Here is a 16,772-nt window from a genome sequence, read left to right on the forward strand (position 1 = left end):
TTAAGACTTGCAGAGACCCCTTGTCCTTGATTTCCTTTTCATGCGGGACATGCTAGCAAAGCCAGCATCTGAAAGGTGACAGCATTTAAGACAGAGGCAGCACCGTGCAAAGGTGAGCTTTCTCATTCCTTCCATCTTTGCTGAAACCATCTGTCTTCCATAAATGTAAGCCCACTGACCAAATGCTACTCTGAGGCTGAGCCGTCCAGGGCCAGCTGGGCCTGGTCCCCGCCAGCAGCAGAGTCCCTGTCCTTGCCTCCGCTTGCCCAGTTCTCCCATGGTCCCACTGAGCTACCCCAGCCCCTGGAGCTGGCTTCTAGAATTCTGTGCACCATTCCAGGTTTATCTCCTGAGAGCTGTCGCCCAGGAGTTCCCAAGCCCAGTGAAGGGCAAGTGAGAAAAGACATCAGAGATGAAACCATGATGCAGTGGGAAACTGTTGCCCAAGCTGGGGACGTTTAGAGAAGTCACTGAAGGGTTTAATACAGATTGACTTTTCCAATGGCAGTGACACAAAAGTGTGATGTGGCCAATCTCAGTTCCAAGAAACCACTTATCTTGTTTCTTAGATTTATAACATCCATTCTTAAAGTTTTCTGCTAGTTCACAGATTACATTCCCTAAGTTATTCGTGAGATTGAGCAGGATAACCAATGATTGCCTTTCTGAATGTCCGGAGTTTTGAGTTTGCCCTGTATCTCCCTACCCTAGCTGTGCCTGTGATAAACACATTCTGGTGTCTAAGGTTTCCATTTTCCCCACCCCCAGGATAAAACCAGTTGAAGTTAGGTTAAAAGTCTAACTGAACCACTTAATTAGAAAACTTAGCTGAGTTCATATATCTTTCTCCTTTAGACATTTTATAACCAAACTGCTCATTTCATATAAATGTTTTCTCTGATTATCAAGCAAGTAGACAAAAAAGAACAAGGAGAAATCTCAGTAACTCCATGCTTGTCCAGGAGGGCCACTGGGAATATAGCTGTGACTCTGGTTCAGCCCAGGCTGGAAAGTCAAAGGGCATTCCGTGAAGGTGCTGTTCTCAGATGGCCAGTGGTAGCCACCTGCTCTACCCCACATTCCAACGGAGGTAGCCAATCCCTATGTCTCCTCTAACCACTGCAGAAACTTGTACAACTTAATACATTAGAGACCCTTCCAGAAAGCTACGTAGCACTAAGTGCCTTTCTAAAACCCTGGAAGGGACTACATATCCATTCAATAAATAATTGAGCATCTTCAGTGTACCAGTATGTGATAAAAAACATGCTTTCTGGCCGAGGCTGGGTAACTCAGTTGGTTAGAGCACATCCTGAGACACCAAGGTTGTATGTTCAAATATCTGGTCTGGCACATACAAGAAGCAATGAATGAATGCATAAATGAGTGGAACAACAAGCCGTTGTTTCTCTAACATCAATAAATTAACAACAAAACATGCGTCCTACTCTCAGAACCACTGGTCTCCAGAGATTGCATCTTAAACAACCATGAACAAACTTATCGTCTGAAACATTGACAAGGGCCATGCAGGTAACAGGACTCACCTTGTCTAGAAAGCCAGGGGGCTGAGACAGGAAGGGCTGGAAGTGAAAAGCAAGAGAAGAGGCTATCCAAGTCTAAGGAAAACTGTCCTAAGGTGGCTCAGGATAATGAGCTTGGGAAAACCCAGTAGCCAGAGCAAAGTGATGTGAGACAGAGAATGGGAAGAAATGAAGTCAGCAAGAACAAGTAGAGCCACACAACCAGAAGGCTGGACCTACCTCACCCTGTGTGCATGAGGAACCAAAAGTATGGAGAGCATCCAATGGTCCAGGGAGACCAAGTCCAAGCAGAGAAGAGGATGGCTCTGCAGAAGGTTGGGAGGGGAGGGGAGAACAGACAGGTGCAAGAGAGACATTTAGGAGAGAGAACTGACTGGTGGTGATATCGAAGGGCATCAGACTCTTACGCTACTTCAAAGGGAGTGGCAAGACTTGGATATTTCAGCACAAAAAAGTCTTAACATGTGACTGTCTCACTAACAACTCCAAATTCTCTAGATCAGTGGTTCTCAATCTTCCTAATGCCGCGACCCTTTAGTAGTTCCTCATGTTGTGGTGACCCCCAATTTCATTGTTACAAATTGAACATAATTAAAGCATAGTGATTAATCACAAAAACAATATGTAATTATATGTGTTTTCCAATGGTCTTAGGCGACCCGTGAAAGGGTCGTTCGACCCCCAAAGGGGTCGTGACCCACAGGTTGAGAACCGCTGCTCTAGATAGTTCTGCGTGACTTTCAGGCCTAGAACTCTGCGAGGAATGGGCATGTTGCCGTAAAAGGATATTCAGGATGGTGTTCCCCTTTGAGTATATGTAAAGTACATATGAACTTCAGATACTCAGAAGCAGTAAAAGAACAGTAGGTCTAAAAGTGCTTTTATTAAAAAAGAGTTGGCAGTTTCCTCTTAAAAAGAGGTCAAGATAGCAGCATGCAAAAGCGCCTGTATTCAATGCCTCCCACAACCACATCAAAATTACAACTAAAATACAGTACCATCATTCAGAACCGCCTGAAAGCTGGCTGAATGGAAGTCCTACAACTAGAGAACTAAAGAAGAAAGCACACTGAGGGGGGGAGACTCAGACCAGGCTTGTCTGACACTCACGTATGCCATTTTTTAATCAGGAGGGAGATCGTCTCTGCGGAGGCCACCCGTGAGGAGCAAGGGGTCCCAGCCCCACACCAGCCCCCAAGCCCAGGATTCCAGAGCTGAGAAGTCCCCGCAACCATGGGCTATAAAAACCAGTGGTGATTGTGGCTGAGGAACACAGAGGCTGCTAGAGTCCACCAAGGTGTTCCATTTAACCCTTTTCGGTCCAACGTGGAGGCTGACTCAACAGACCAGGCGCTAGGAGCAGGTCCAACGTCAAGGCTGAGGTCGACACCGCAAACCGGTTCAACATTCAATCCCGTCAATTAATTTGGACCAGACTGTTTGAATTCCAAAAATAAAATTGGACCGCAAAGGGTTAAAGAGCTGGCACACACTCTTAGATTCTCAGCACCTGGCAGCTTTGGAGGACCCAGACACATACAAGGAGGAACTGGATTGTCTGACATCAGGGCAGGAACTTAAAGGTGGCTTTCTTCCAGATGGGGGTGCTCACAGGGATCATTATTCCTGTGCTGGGACCTCCCCTGTCCCAGACCTGACTAGCAGCCATATCTGAGTCTCCATCAGCCTGGAGCACACTGTTTGCTCCACCCTGGTGATTCCCTGAGACCCCCCACCCCATCCAATTTGCAGCCCCACCCACGCTGTCTGCAGCAGCATTTCCATAAGAATGACCTGTCCTGACTCAGGCTTCAGACTTTGCTAAAATCTCTCAAACAAGCTGCAGCTGATGACAGTATGCCCCAAACCTATCAATAAAAGGCCCAAGACCCAGCATTAGCACCAGCCTGCCTTACTTCACAGCTGGGCCTCACCTGGGCACCTCCAAGCTCAATACAAATACAAATAGCAGCTGTCAGCTGATGCCTCTGTAGCTCCTGCCAGGTGACCCCAGGCAGTGGCTGACTTTGCACCTCCTTGGAGGCCTTAGAGCAGTGGTTCTCAACCTTGGCTGCACATTAGAATCACCTAGGAATCTTTTTAAAATCCTGATTTCTGGGCCTCATCCTCCAGAAATTCTGTTTCTTTGCTATGAAGGGTGACATCCAGTAGTAGCAAAGAAACAGAATTTTCGGATGATGAGGCCCAGAAATCAGGATTTTAAAAAGATTCCTAGGTGATTCTAATGTGCAGCCAAGGTTGAGAACCACTGCCTTAGAGCCAGTGCATCTGGTGGACAACTTCAGACCATAGCAGATTACAATTCTACACATCCACAAACAACACACTCAAGAGGCAGATTCAGTGAGCACCAAAGCCCCACTGAAGCAAGTCCTGCTCCATAGGGATATCTCCTATACAGCAGCTCTCCCACTGCAGTCACAACTGGTCCTCACAGCCAATTAGCCTGGAGGTCAGCTCCTCCCAGTGATACCAGTAGCAATCAAGGCTCAAATACAAGACTGTGCACACAGCCTACACAGGGACACACATAGAGTGCCCAGCTCAGGTGACTGGGGAGGCTGAGCCACTGAGCCCTACAGGACACCTACTACACAAGGACACTCTACCAATTCCAGGAGACAGCAGCTCTACCTAATACAGAAATAAACACAGGGAAGCAGCCAAAATGCAAAGACAAAGAAATGTCACAAATGGAAGCAAGCAAACGACTAGGTATGGAGTTCAAAATCATGGTTATAAGGTTACTCAAGGATCTTCATGAGACTTTCAAGGATCTTAGTGATGATCAAAGACATGAAAAGGGACCAGTCAGAAATTAACACGTTAAGCACTATACTTTCCATCCAGAAGACAAAACAGGCTGGGTGCTTAACGTGTTAAGCACACACTACTGAAATAAAGAATAATTTACAGGGAATCAACAGTAGAGTAGAAGATTCCAAGAATCAAATCAATGATTTGGAATATGAAGAAGAAAAAAACACCCAATCAGAAGAGCAAAAAGAAAAAGATCCAAAAATATGAAGATAATGTAAGGAGCCTCTGGGACAACCTCAAATGTACCAACATTCACATTATGGGGGTGCCAGAAGGAGAAGAGAGTGAGAAAGATATTGAAAACCTATTTAAAGAAATAATGACAGAAAACTTCCCCTACCTGGTGAAATAGACTTATAAGTCCAGTAAATGCAGAGTTCCAAACAAGAGGAGCCTACACCAAGACACGTCATAATTAAAATGCCAAGGGTTAAAAACAAAGAGAGAATCTTATAAGCTGCAAGAGAAAAGCAGTTAGTTACCAACAAGGTAGCACCCATACGACTGTGAGCTGACTTCTCAACAAAACTTTGCAGGCCAGAAGAAAATAGCAAGAAATATTCAAAGTGATTAACAGTAAGGACCTACAACCAAGATTTCCCAGCAAAGCTCTCATTTAGAATTGAGGGTCAGATAAAGAGCTTCACAAACAAGAAAAAGCTAAAGGAGTCCATCACCACCAAACCATGTTGAAGGGTATTCTTTAAGAGGAAGAGGAAAAGGAAAAGGAAGGGATTAAAAAGATGAACAATAGCAACAAATACATATCAACAATTGAATCTAAAAATCAATATAAATGAACATGAAATCTAATGAACAAAATAAACGTGAAAAAAATAAAATCAGAGGTATGGAAGCATGGAACAGATTGACAAATCTCAGAGGGAAGGGGGTGGGGTGGGAAGAGATTAACCAAAGATCTTACCTATGGACACAGACAGTAGGGGGGTGAAGGCCTGGGGTGGGACGGAAACCTGATGGGGGCAGGTGGGGGGGACACTTCTATATTACTCTCAACAATAAAGATTTAAAAAATAAAATAAAAAAGAGCTGGCACCTTCACAAATTATGTCTATGAAATTCCCTAAGACAAGATACTGGATTCTAAATTACAACTAATTCATTAAAATGAGATGGGACATATTACCCATAGAAATAATTACTGTACTATAATTTTCATTAAGATGCAATAAGTAGATATTTCCCAAGACACAAATAATTGAAGGATCATAGAAGAAATGTATCTAAATGAATCTTCTCTTGAAACATTCAAGCCAGCTTATTGGACGCAATATTTATGAATTCATTTCTATTGACACTCCATGGCATCATGTTAATGAAGACTGTATATACATACCATAAATTGTATCATTAAAGAAAAAGCCTCACTTTGACATTCCTATGTTATGAACAAATTTCCTACCACTCTGGAAATGGGAACCAGAAGGGAGTGGCAAGAAATATTCAGTGATGAATAGTAAGGACCTACAACCAAAATACCTGTGTCTCAGCGGGAACACCCGTTATTGCTCTCTCTAGTCTAATATACATTTTTAGATTAGACTAGGTGATAAAGAATATAACTAAAGAGGCATTCACAGGAAACTATATTCCTATCCATTAAGCGAAATCTAATCTTGGGCCAAACACCCCTGCTTGTCCCTCCCACCCCCACCTCAGCCCTGCCCTAGGCTGGGAACAGTAGACAGCAGGGTACCTGCCTGCTCTTCAGAGCTGTTTAACATTTGGACATTTTCTTGGTATAAAGAAACCCACAATGAAATAGTCATTATTCCAAAGTTTTTTTATTTCAAATTCATTGAAAGAAATAAAATTATATTTAAAAAAATAGAGTATTCTCACAAACTGAGGAAAGCCAGGAACAAAAAGAACAAGTACTTTTTCCTGAGAGGCAGGTCTAACAGCTGTAGAATGGACTTTCTCCTTTCTAGCTTTTGTCAAACAAGAATTTTTTCCCCCTATTTCTAAGGCATCAAAAAGCACTTGAGTGGTAATTGGGTTGTTCAGGTTCATAGCTTCAAGCCCTCTAATGGGGATTAAGAAATATCAAAAACTATGATTTCCTTTATCATCAAATATTATATTGTACATACTTCTACTTTTTAATGTAAATATGAGACTTTCACATTCATGACTGGTCATGTGACCATTTTCCGGTCATATTTTATTAAAATCTTACCACTTCTTAGTAAGAATGTCCCAAGTATCTTAGCTCACACCCCAAAAAACTGAAAGGGGCCAGACACCAGAAAGAGCTGCTCTTGATCTCACCACCTGCAGCCAAGACCAATCAGAAAGCACCCATCCTGGGAGACTCGGGGTACAGCTAGAAATTTATATACTGAAGCCTAATTCCTAAATGACTGGACCTGCCAGCAAAGGCAGATCAAATCCTAATGGTTCACAAGTAACCTACAAACAAACATTACAAAAGTCACTTTATAGTTCCCAAAGCTCTAAACTTACCATTCCCTATACTTGGTTAACCTCAGTTTTATACTGATAAACCTATCAAACTAAAAACTTTCATTCCCAAACACTTCAGTAATATAGTTGACAATGGTTAACATTTTTGTCCTATGCACAAAGGACTGCTTGTGCTCAAGTTTTAATTTTGCATAGGTAACAAGAAAGCTTGAACCCATTCTTCCAAATTTCCAATTTTTGGTTCTGATTTGAAATATTGAGTACACACTCCTAATGATTTTCCTAAAGCTTCTTTTCTAAGAGAGTTAAGTCAATTCATATAACTGGTAACCATTAATTCCATGGTGACATCAATTTCTGAAAGATATTTTTTAGTAAATAAGAGATTAAAATGTCTGTAACACCTACTATAGGTGCTTAAGGATTCAAGTGACCTAACTGCATCTCCAATTAGGTTAATTATATAACATTGATCAGCTATTAAAGATTCAGTAGGATCTGTGGGTATCTCCTAGATCAGCAGTCACCAACCTTTCCGACCTCATGAACCACCAGTGGTCCACAGACCACTGGTTGGTGACCTCTGTCCTAGTTCGTTATTCAAAACACCCATTACCAGTAGGTCACTACTCCAACCCAAAGTAAACTGGTGTTGGACCCTAATGGAAGCCCCTATTCTGTCTCCTGGCTCTATAGGGAGTAAACCCTCTTGGGACAGTGGCTCTCATGGAACAACAGTAGGCTCCTGTCATTTGCGAAAGGACTCATGGCCTTATTAATTGCTGAGTTTCAGAGCACTGTGATGTCTTCTGCACAGAAGAGCACAGACAGCACTCTTTCATCAATCCAAGGGGACAACTTGAGTTACATGCTGGTTACATTGTCCCAGGTCCTAGTATGAAACAGCAATGTGGTCAAAAATAACCAAGTTCAAATGAGATACCTGGTAACACTAACTTTTTAATCAGACAGGACTCAGTCTCTTGTCACGAGCCCAGGTACATGTACACACACTCAAACACAAACACACACACAAAAGAGAGAAAAAAATAACCCAACAGAGCCAAAATAGTTTAGCTAGAATTGTGCTGATTAAAAAAAAAAAAAGTCAACAAGGACAATAAAAAACTACCAACATTAATACAAACCAGACTAGAGATTCCCGACTTGAGTGACTGCCATTTTTTTAGTCTCAATAAAAATGTCAATATCCTGAGTTTTATCAGTATTTTCTTTCTAAAATAATTTATGGGATATAAAAGTATACAAATAACTAAACAGAAGCAGTGGTACAAAAAGTGTGGAAGAACAGTTCACTAACTAGAAAAAGAAATATCACAAAAATATAAAAAGATGCATTTAAGTGAAATAAATTAAAGGTTAAACCTTATACTTTCAAGTTTTCTTAGACTATAGTTTTGGGAGTTGATTAAGCATTTTTCTAATAATCACTTGGTTAAGTTCAAATAATCCTTCCAAGAAGTTTTTGCCTTTAAAACTCATGGCCACATGGCAGATATTTCAACACAGGTGAAAATACCTGCTGAATTGTTATTTCCAAATACTAATCAGTAGCTTCTGTGATCAAACTACTAAGACTTTATCTATACTAATTTGGCTGTCAAAATGGTATTTTTTTAAAATGCTTCCTTTACTAGCATCTGCAAAAACTAAAATTTTAGCACATAAGTTTCTCTAAACTACTGAGTTGTTTGGTGGTGTTTATAAAAATACTAAAAAATGCCAATCCAATAACCCAAAGGGTATCCCAAAAGCATAATTCTAATATTCTTTACTTTTATTTCTTAAAAACCTATTTGCTCCCTAAGTGTTATATTTTTAAACCAAATGGCTACATACTGCCTTTAAAATGCAATGGGGTTTCTTTACTTAACCTGACACTGCTACTCAAAAACTTGTACTTGTTGGGGAAACAGTACTACCTATGCTAAACCAAGGTTTATGCTATACATAACATCATTCCAAATTACAAAGTGGTTGGTTTCTACAGCCCTAAGGATTTTTAATACATAATTTAGAATGAAATCACAAATAGATTATCACAAACAGCATTCAACTTTTCTTAATCCAATTAACCATTTCCATTAAAATCCAGAACCTTCTGAATGACCGGCCAATTCCTCATTCCTTTTGTCAACCTTAAAAAAAAGCATTTCTTGGGAAGTCAGGATTTATTAAGAACATCCAGGTCTGGGACTTTTTTTTTTTTTTACCATATACCTTAAAAATTTGTTTCTTTATCCCAATATCATTTAAAACCAGAAATTTTAACTACATGGCTAACAATTTTAGCTAATTAACTCTTCAGTGCTGATCCTAGAAAACAACCTTCAATGGATCTTTTGGGTAATGGAACAAGACAATGTTCAGCCATTGATATGAGCGGTGTAGGTTGTCAACACCTTTCATTTTCAAGCCACAAGTTGTGAAGTTGGGAAGAGGTGCGGTCTACTGTCCTGCATTATCAGAACTTGTCATATTTTCAGTGCTACTAGGTTGCACGTTGTCTGCAAGGTTGTGTGCATGCTCAAGAAACAAATCTTTCAGTACACTTAATTCCTTAGTCAGCAATTTAATTTTTGCTTCCAACCGTTCATTCTCTTCTTTGAGCTGATTCACTCTCTGCAGGGTATCCTGTGCTTTCTGCTTGCTTTTCAACCTGCTCTTTTTCACAGCCATGTTGTTCCTCTCTCTGCGTTGACGATACTCATCACTGTTTCGATCCATGGGTGAACTCTTTTTACTTTGCTTGCTTGGAGGCACAGCCTTACCTCCTCCCCCAGGGCCAGCAGGCACCAGTTGAGGAACCTGCTGTAAGCCGCTGGCATGAGCCGGAGTATGAATAACGCTTATTCCATTCACTCCTGGAGTACTGTTCTGCTGCGATATCTTGCTCATTTGGGCACTCTCTCTTGCCAACACTGAACAGGCAGAAATGAGGGCACGACAATCAATGGTTTCCACTCTGCACAGCCAAGAAATCTTCACATGTACCTAGTTAAAGAATAAATTGCATTAAAATATTTGAAATGACAAGATCAAATGAGAATAAACTTGCATGTACCTAACAGCAGGCCAACATTAATTATGCTGGGAAAAGTCTACAGCGACTGCCAACTGTTCCAATGTTCAAAAGTCTAAACCATATATTAAGAAAGGTAAGTTACTACAGAAACACCATAAGGCCAAATGCAGCCCACCTGAATCCCTGAGGGCATTGCCCATCTGTGACTATTTTCAAAAATGGGAGGAAAAACACAAGAACACCACTAATTAGGCAGCACATATGAACTAATAGTACTCGGCAATCTGCCAGAGAGAAATTTGAGATTTTGATTTGAACAGGGAATAGCTGAGTTCAATTATAATAGAAGAGACACCTGCAATGAAAGGGGGGGAACATTTCAATTGTTGGTTGAAGTCAAAATAGAATGCTGCAGCAGAATGCCCCCACTCCAGTATTCATCAGGAATACTGTCCTAGGATCGATGCACGTTCCTTATTCCAGTATGCAGAGAGTGAGTCATCAAGGACTTGACTTTTCTCCCAGAGGATGTTTTATGGGATATTCTGAAAAGGTGGGGTGTTTGGTGTGTTTTTTTTAATGATTTCAAATATTAGTAGTTTACAGAGATTTCCTAAGTTAGTTTCTTGAATCATAAATTAAGAAGCTTTGAGACACCCAATATTCTTCCCCATTCCACCATGCTTCTAATAGTGGTTTTTTTCTTCTTGACATAATTAACACTTGGAGTGCGGGTGAATTTCCCGCCAAAATATAAGATGGCTCTGTCTTTTGGTTTTGTTCCATCCACCAAAAGGGTGGATTACAAACAAATATTTGGTAATACGCAGTTACAATCGGCCCGAGTTTACACGTTTCCCGCACTCCAAGTGTTAAGAAATACATCTAAACATAGTCAAACTAAAACCACCAGGAAAAAAAAAAGCCCTAAAGTGCAAGTACGGGGGCTCAGGCTAGACAGAGACCGAGCAACTGCAGTGCCTGCACCCACTTCACACTGCCGGAGGAACCAGAGGACATGCCAGTTCTGGAAATAACTGTAGTGCTGCCTGCAGAAATGAAGCCAGTTTCAAAAACTAGTCATATTTGGACTACTATAAATTCAACTAGGTCACTACAATTGCCTCAAGATGTGTCAAAAAGCATACCTATCCTATCATCACAAAGCCACTTCAAGACAAACTGGCTAAGCTGAATGAATCGTGTCCACTAAGAAGTCATAACATGCTTAAAAATTTAGAACATAGTATTATGAACCATAAAACGATCTTGTTCTCTTTTCACAAAACTGCTAAAACTGTATCATGGAGAAACCTGGAGCCAGAATTAGGAAATGCCTGAAATGAGACCACCTCACAGTTCCTCAGAAAAACTCAGTAATATCAGTAAAGGTTCACCCAAACCGTTAGCCAGGCACTTCTGTGTACACGCTGTCTATATGTTTGTTTTTTTAAATCTTTACTTTTAAAAAGTCCATATACCCTTTCGGTTTTTGACTCGGAGGAAGCCTATAAGCCTTTCTTCAGTCATCCAGAATCCAGGTTCATCCAACACCAGCCATCTGCCCCATGCTGCCAAAGATCAACCCCAACAAGATCACAATCATATACTTGAATTACACCAGTGAGGAAGTCGGTGCCATGTCTGTCCTGGTCCCCAAGATAGACTCCCTGGGTCTGACTTCAAAAAAGGTTGGTGATGGCATCACCAAAGCAACTAGTGATTGGAAGGGTCTGAGGACTACAATGAAACTGACCATTCAGAACAGAGAGGCCCAGATTGAGTAGTACCTTCTGCCTCTGCCCTGATCATCAAAGCAAGAGGCAGAAAGAAGCACTTAAACATTAAGCACAGTGAAAATACCACTTTTGATGAGATTGTCAACATTGCCCAATCTTTAGCTAGAGAACGCTCTGGAATCTTAAAGAGATCCTGGGGACTGCCCAATCTGTGGACTGAAATGTTGATGGCCACCACCCTCACAACATCATAGATGACATCAACAGTGGTGCAATGGAATGCCCAGCTAGTTAAGAACTACAAAGGAAGGCCCTGGTCGGGTAGCTCAGTTGGTTAGAGTGTCATCCCAATATGGCAAGGTTGGAGGTTTGGGTACAAACCATTCTGGGCACATACAAGAATCAACCGATGAATGCATAAGTAACTGGAACAATAAATCGATATTTATTTCTCTCTTCCCTCCCCCTCTCTCTCCAAAATCAATAAAATAAAGAACCACAAAGGAAAATATTTCAGTTAAAGATCATTTGATAACCAAAAAAAAATTTTAAGTCCATATATCATTACTTTCAACTGTTTTTAAAGCCACGCAGGCAGCCTTGAGCTAGTGGGTCATCTGTTTCACTCCAGTACTACAGCAAGAAGAAAGCTTCCTTCCAACCCATAATGGATATCTACTCCAAGCATATCTTTAATAATGGACACTTCACAACTTCCCCAGATAATTATCTATTTGGTAGAAAGTGAACATAAGTGTTTCACTCAATTTTTAAGAACTAATTTAACACCTCCTGGGATCATCTCAACAATCATAATCATGTTCATCTTATCTTTTTATTTTGCATATACCACTTATATTTTTATGACTCTTTAAAGCTAATCTCTACAGTCAACTCAGCAATAACAATGGGATATGTAGAATGGTAAAATGCCTTCTGACTGACAATACACCACCAACTGCAGTCACTAAAAACTCTTATTAAAGGCTCCAACCTCAGTGATGTTCGTGCCCATTTTCTTTACATATTTTTATTGATTTCAGAGAGGAAAGGGAAGGGAGAGAGATAGAAACATCAATGAGAGAGAATCACTGATTGGTTGCTTCCTGCACGCCTCCCACTGGGAACTGAGCCCACAACCTGGTCATGTGCCCTTGGCCGGGATCAAACCCGGGACCCTTCAGTCTGCAGACAGACACTCTATCCACTGAGCCAAACCGGCAAGGGCTGGGCCCATTTTTGTACCCAAAGATAGGAAAGGGCTCTTTTACCTTAGTCTGACTCATCTTGCCAAGCAAAGTACTAGGCTGAACATAGTAGGCGAGGTTTTGAAAAATGAGCCCTTTAGCTTGAAAAACAAAGAGTAAATCATCAAACTGTTAAAACTGTGAGAAGAGGAAATTTGGAGATAATAAAAAGAACTAAAAAACTGTGTTGTTGTTTTTTTAAGTCCTTCAACTAAAGCAAGCCAAGAAAGTAGCTCTTAAAGTGAAGAGATATCCATTAAGGAAAATGAACCAAGTGAAAGGAGCCAAATGGTCTTAAAGACAACTCCTAACAGATTATCAATTTTGATTTTATACTGAGCAAGTAACTGCCTCTAAAATTTACACATTTTACAGTTTACACTGTCATTTATGCTTTTGTTCCTTCCACAAACATTTGAGCACCTACAATAGGCAAAAAAATACATTTATTTCAAATCTGGATATTCAACCCTAGATGAAAGTCTGCTCCTATGTGGACAAATACTATTCCAGAGTTCAGTCAACAGGAAGGAGGGTGGCGCCTTGTTTCCTTGCATGTGAATCATTCAAGCAGGAAGCAGCAGGAAAAGTGAAGAGCAGTAATACTCAAAGTGTGGTCCTTGGACCAGCAACATCATTTGGGAACTTGTTAGAATTACAAATTCTCAGGCTGTCCCAGATCTAGGAATCAGAAGCTCCAGGAACAGGGCTGAGCAATCTTGTTTTAATAGGACCTCCAAGTGATTCTGATGACACTGAAGTTTGAAAGCCACTACTGCAGAGAATGGGTCTTTAAAAAAAAAAAAAAAAACACTGAGCCCACCTGGTGTGGCTCAGTGATTGAGAGTCAACCTATGAACCAGGAGGTCATGGTTTGATTCCAAGTCAGGCCACAAGCCTGTGTTGCAGGCTCAATCCCCAGTAACGGGCATGCAGGAGGCAGACGATCAATGATTCTCTCATCATTGATATTTTTATGTCTCTCTCCATCTCCCTTCCTCTCTAAAATCAATAAAAAAATATATTTTTAAAACGAACACTAAGTGGTAACATTTTTTAAATTCAAGTAATGTTCATTCAAATCAGTAACACACTGAAAACTCATAATGTTAGAATGAGTAAAACAAAAATCAAATTTTTTCATTTGGGAAAATAAACATGTCAAGAATTTTCCTAACCCTCATGTCATCCCTCCTCCCCACTACCACCACATATGTACAACCAGATATCCCTCCCTGGTCCCCCAAATTAAACTATTCACTCACATTTCCTCAGTGAAGGTCTACACTCCAAAATATTTACAGATGTTTCACCCTTGCTCCAAATCTGTTCAATCATTGATATGTGACAATTCTACCCCCATCCCGGGGAAAAAAATTTACACCCACCATCCCCCTCCATCCCAATGCCACAGAATTACCTTAGGCTGACATCATGTCTCAGGGGCACTAGTCTCCTCTGCTTTAGTAATGTTCCCTCCAACCACTGTCTCCAGAGCAATCTAACACTCAATTCTGAGGGCGTCACACCCTCTTGTTGAAAATTCTTCTGTGGCTCCTACAAACAAAATCAAATCCAAGGTATTAACCCTCCCTCTAGTCTAGCCCCTGCTCCCTTATAGTTCACACCTCAACAATACTGAATCACCATCTGTCCTCTAAATGGTCCTTGCTTTCTCTTTTCTTTGTGCTTCTGTCCAATTTGTCTCCTGGTTTCTTTGTCAATACCAACTCTACAGTGTGTCTCCCTAGAGACCCAGAGGCAGAACTCTGTCTTCATTTCCACATGCCCAGCATCTAGTGCAAGGCTAGGCATATAGTGGTGGTGCTCAAGAAATACTTGTTGAATACAGGCTCAAAAGGCCAAGAGAAAACATTTTTTAAATAAATGTCTTATATAAAAAAAGGACACTCTAGCATTAAAATCTCTTCAAATAACCACAATTAAATCAAGAATAAGATATCATGGTCTTACTACCTAAAGTTCAGAGTCTTTCTTAAAGTGTAGGGTTAATATCTTGGATTTGATCCTGTTTGTGGGAAAATAAAGTTCCATTGGCTACCTCAAGTCCCAATATATACAGTGAACATCATTCTTATCTGGTCTTTGCTTCATTTCAGTTAAGAACCTTCATTAATTTCTACTTAGTCCCATTGTTTTCCAATTAATAATCTAAAATTCTTAGGCATGTTGGCCAAGGTCTGACAACTTTTACTACAAGTGAAGTCAAGGTGAGTGAAGTCAACAGACACTCAAATGAGCAATTATTTCTATTTAGTTGTATTGCTTGCTTCATGACAAAAAACAGGGGTCCATGATGGGGGGTACAGGGAGTATATAAATAAGAAAAGGAAATGTATATTCATTTGTCTTTTTTAAATGTCATTTTAAAATACACAAAGCAACAGTACACACCCATTGTTTATAAATACAGATCTATTAGGAGACCAGGCAAAAAAAAAAAAAAAAAAAAATTTTTTTTTTTTACTGATAGGACTGGACAGCCTAAAAGGTAGAACATGCAATAAACCTGGAATTGTGGCTACCTGCATTTATCATTTATCATGCATGATCAGATGAGGCAATCTTAGACCATAAGTCCAAATTCAGTCCCCATGAGGTCCTATTTACTAGTATCTTCACCAAGTGCTGTTCAAATCCCTAGGGAGGAAACCACCTCCCCATGATCAGATAACCTTGCTGATGTGTTTTTGTGAATTTAAAGGATATTCTGAAAAAATGAAGTTTTGTTCCTATGTTTTTTAGGCAGGTATTCAAGGTGACTGAGTCAACCAAGTGTGCCACCAGAAGCAGGCATCAAGAAATTGAAAAATTATTCAGCTCATCCACATCCTGTAATTATTTAACCTTGTTTGCAGTAAGTTCTTCCGGAAACAAGGAATTAACTTTAAGAATCGCTTATCCCAAATACCACTCAAGTGGCAATAGCTGACCAGATTTTAACTTCTAAATATCAAAAACTTGGATGCAGAATTTCTTGGTAAAGCAAGCCCTTATAGTATTTTACTTCAAACACTTTTGTGGGAGTTGCATATCCTACCTGAATTAAGGGACACGCTCTTCAATAAGGATTCAACGGGGTGTAGGCTCAGAGACAGAACTACCAATTTTTGTGCAGCCCCTCACTGTTAAAACCTTTCTGAAACTGACACTGATAAGATGCCAGAGCAAGCATAAACCTCAGACAAGAGGAAAACCAACACGTAAACCTTCTGAAGGAAAACATACAAGCTTACTCAGAACAGGTGATCCTTCCCCTCAAACCTGCGATTCCATCCTCTCCACCTTGGACACCTCGGTAGCTGCTTCCTGCTGAGCTCCCCCCACCACGCTAAGGAGGGGCTTCATTTCTTGCCCTTTTCTATTCAACTCGTGGTTGCTGCACATTCATCTTACCTACGTTCATTCGTAAACAGCGGGGTATTCAAGCTATAGGTCCCTAAGTGACACACAGTATTTCTGTAAAGTCACTACGTAAAAATCACCCGCTTGCCCTGGCCGCTTTATCACTGAACAGAATCCAGCACGACCCCACACGGAGCGGTGCTGAGGAGCAGGAGCCATCCCGTGGCACTAAAATAGGATTCGGTCCACCGCCTGCCTCCCTGGGAACACCCTTTATCCGCAGGGGCCAATGCGAGCCGGACTTGTCACACCGCACAGTTCACACAGAGCTGGGTTCTGGAGGGGGCGCATCTCGCCTTCCATCCCGTCCCGGGCCGCGGCGAGGGGCGCCCGGGGGAGCGCGGGGGTCCGCGGGTGGCGCCGGAGCGCTGAGCGGAGCCAGGAATGAGCTCACAGGTCCGCTGGGTGTTGCCCGCAGATTGCATCAGACGCCGGCGCGAGGCCGCCAGCCGCGAAGGCAGTTTGCGCGGACCCTGGCCGG

General features: G+C 41.2%; 1 protein-coding gene and 1 pseudogene across 4 annotated transcripts; one reads left to right on the top strand and one right to left on the bottom strand.

Annotated features, from left to right (window-relative positions):
• Window positions 1–6,173: 6,173 nt before the first annotated feature.
• CEBPG (CCAAT/enhancer binding protein gamma) lies at window positions 6,174–16,633 on the bottom strand. 4 transcript variants are annotated; one of them, XM_023759864.1, is made up of 3 exons: window positions 15,927–16,633; window positions 14,286–14,422; window positions 6,174–9,848 (listed from the first exon to the last, which is right to left on the bottom strand). In XM_023759864.1, exon 3 carries the CDS (start codon window positions 9,750–9,752, stop codon window positions 9,303–9,305), a length of 450 nt encoding a protein of 149 aa, XP_023615632.1. In that variant the 5' UTR covers window positions 9,753–9,848; window positions 14,286–14,422; window positions 15,927–16,633; the 3' UTR covers window positions 6,174–9,302. The 4 variants fall into 4 exon arrangements, with proteins under 4 accessions (XP_023615632.1, XP_014317455.1, XP_023615633.1 ...); XM_014461969.2 differs by lacking the exon at window positions 14,286–14,422; XM_023759865.1 differs by lacking the exons at window positions 14,286–14,422; window positions 15,927–16,633 and adding an exon at window positions 10,235–10,598.
• On the top strand, window positions 11,403–11,913 carry LOC106698342 (annotated as a pseudogene).
• Window positions 16,634–16,772: the final 139 nt, after the last annotated feature.

The sequence above is a fragment of the Myotis lucifugus genome, unplaced genomic scaffold (genome assembly GCF_000147115.1).
Source record: "Myotis lucifugus unplaced genomic scaffold, Myoluc2.0 scaffold_164, whole genome shotgun sequence".
NCBI lineage: Eukaryota > Metazoa > Chordata > Mammalia > Chiroptera > Vespertilionidae > Myotis > Myotis lucifugus.

Bases quoted from the DNA above. Each gene is read 5' to 3' on its own strand.
- CEBPG (XM_014461969.2), bottom strand. From the start codon at position 9,752: ATGAGCAAGATATCGCAGCAGAACAGTACTCCAGGAGTGAATGGAATA.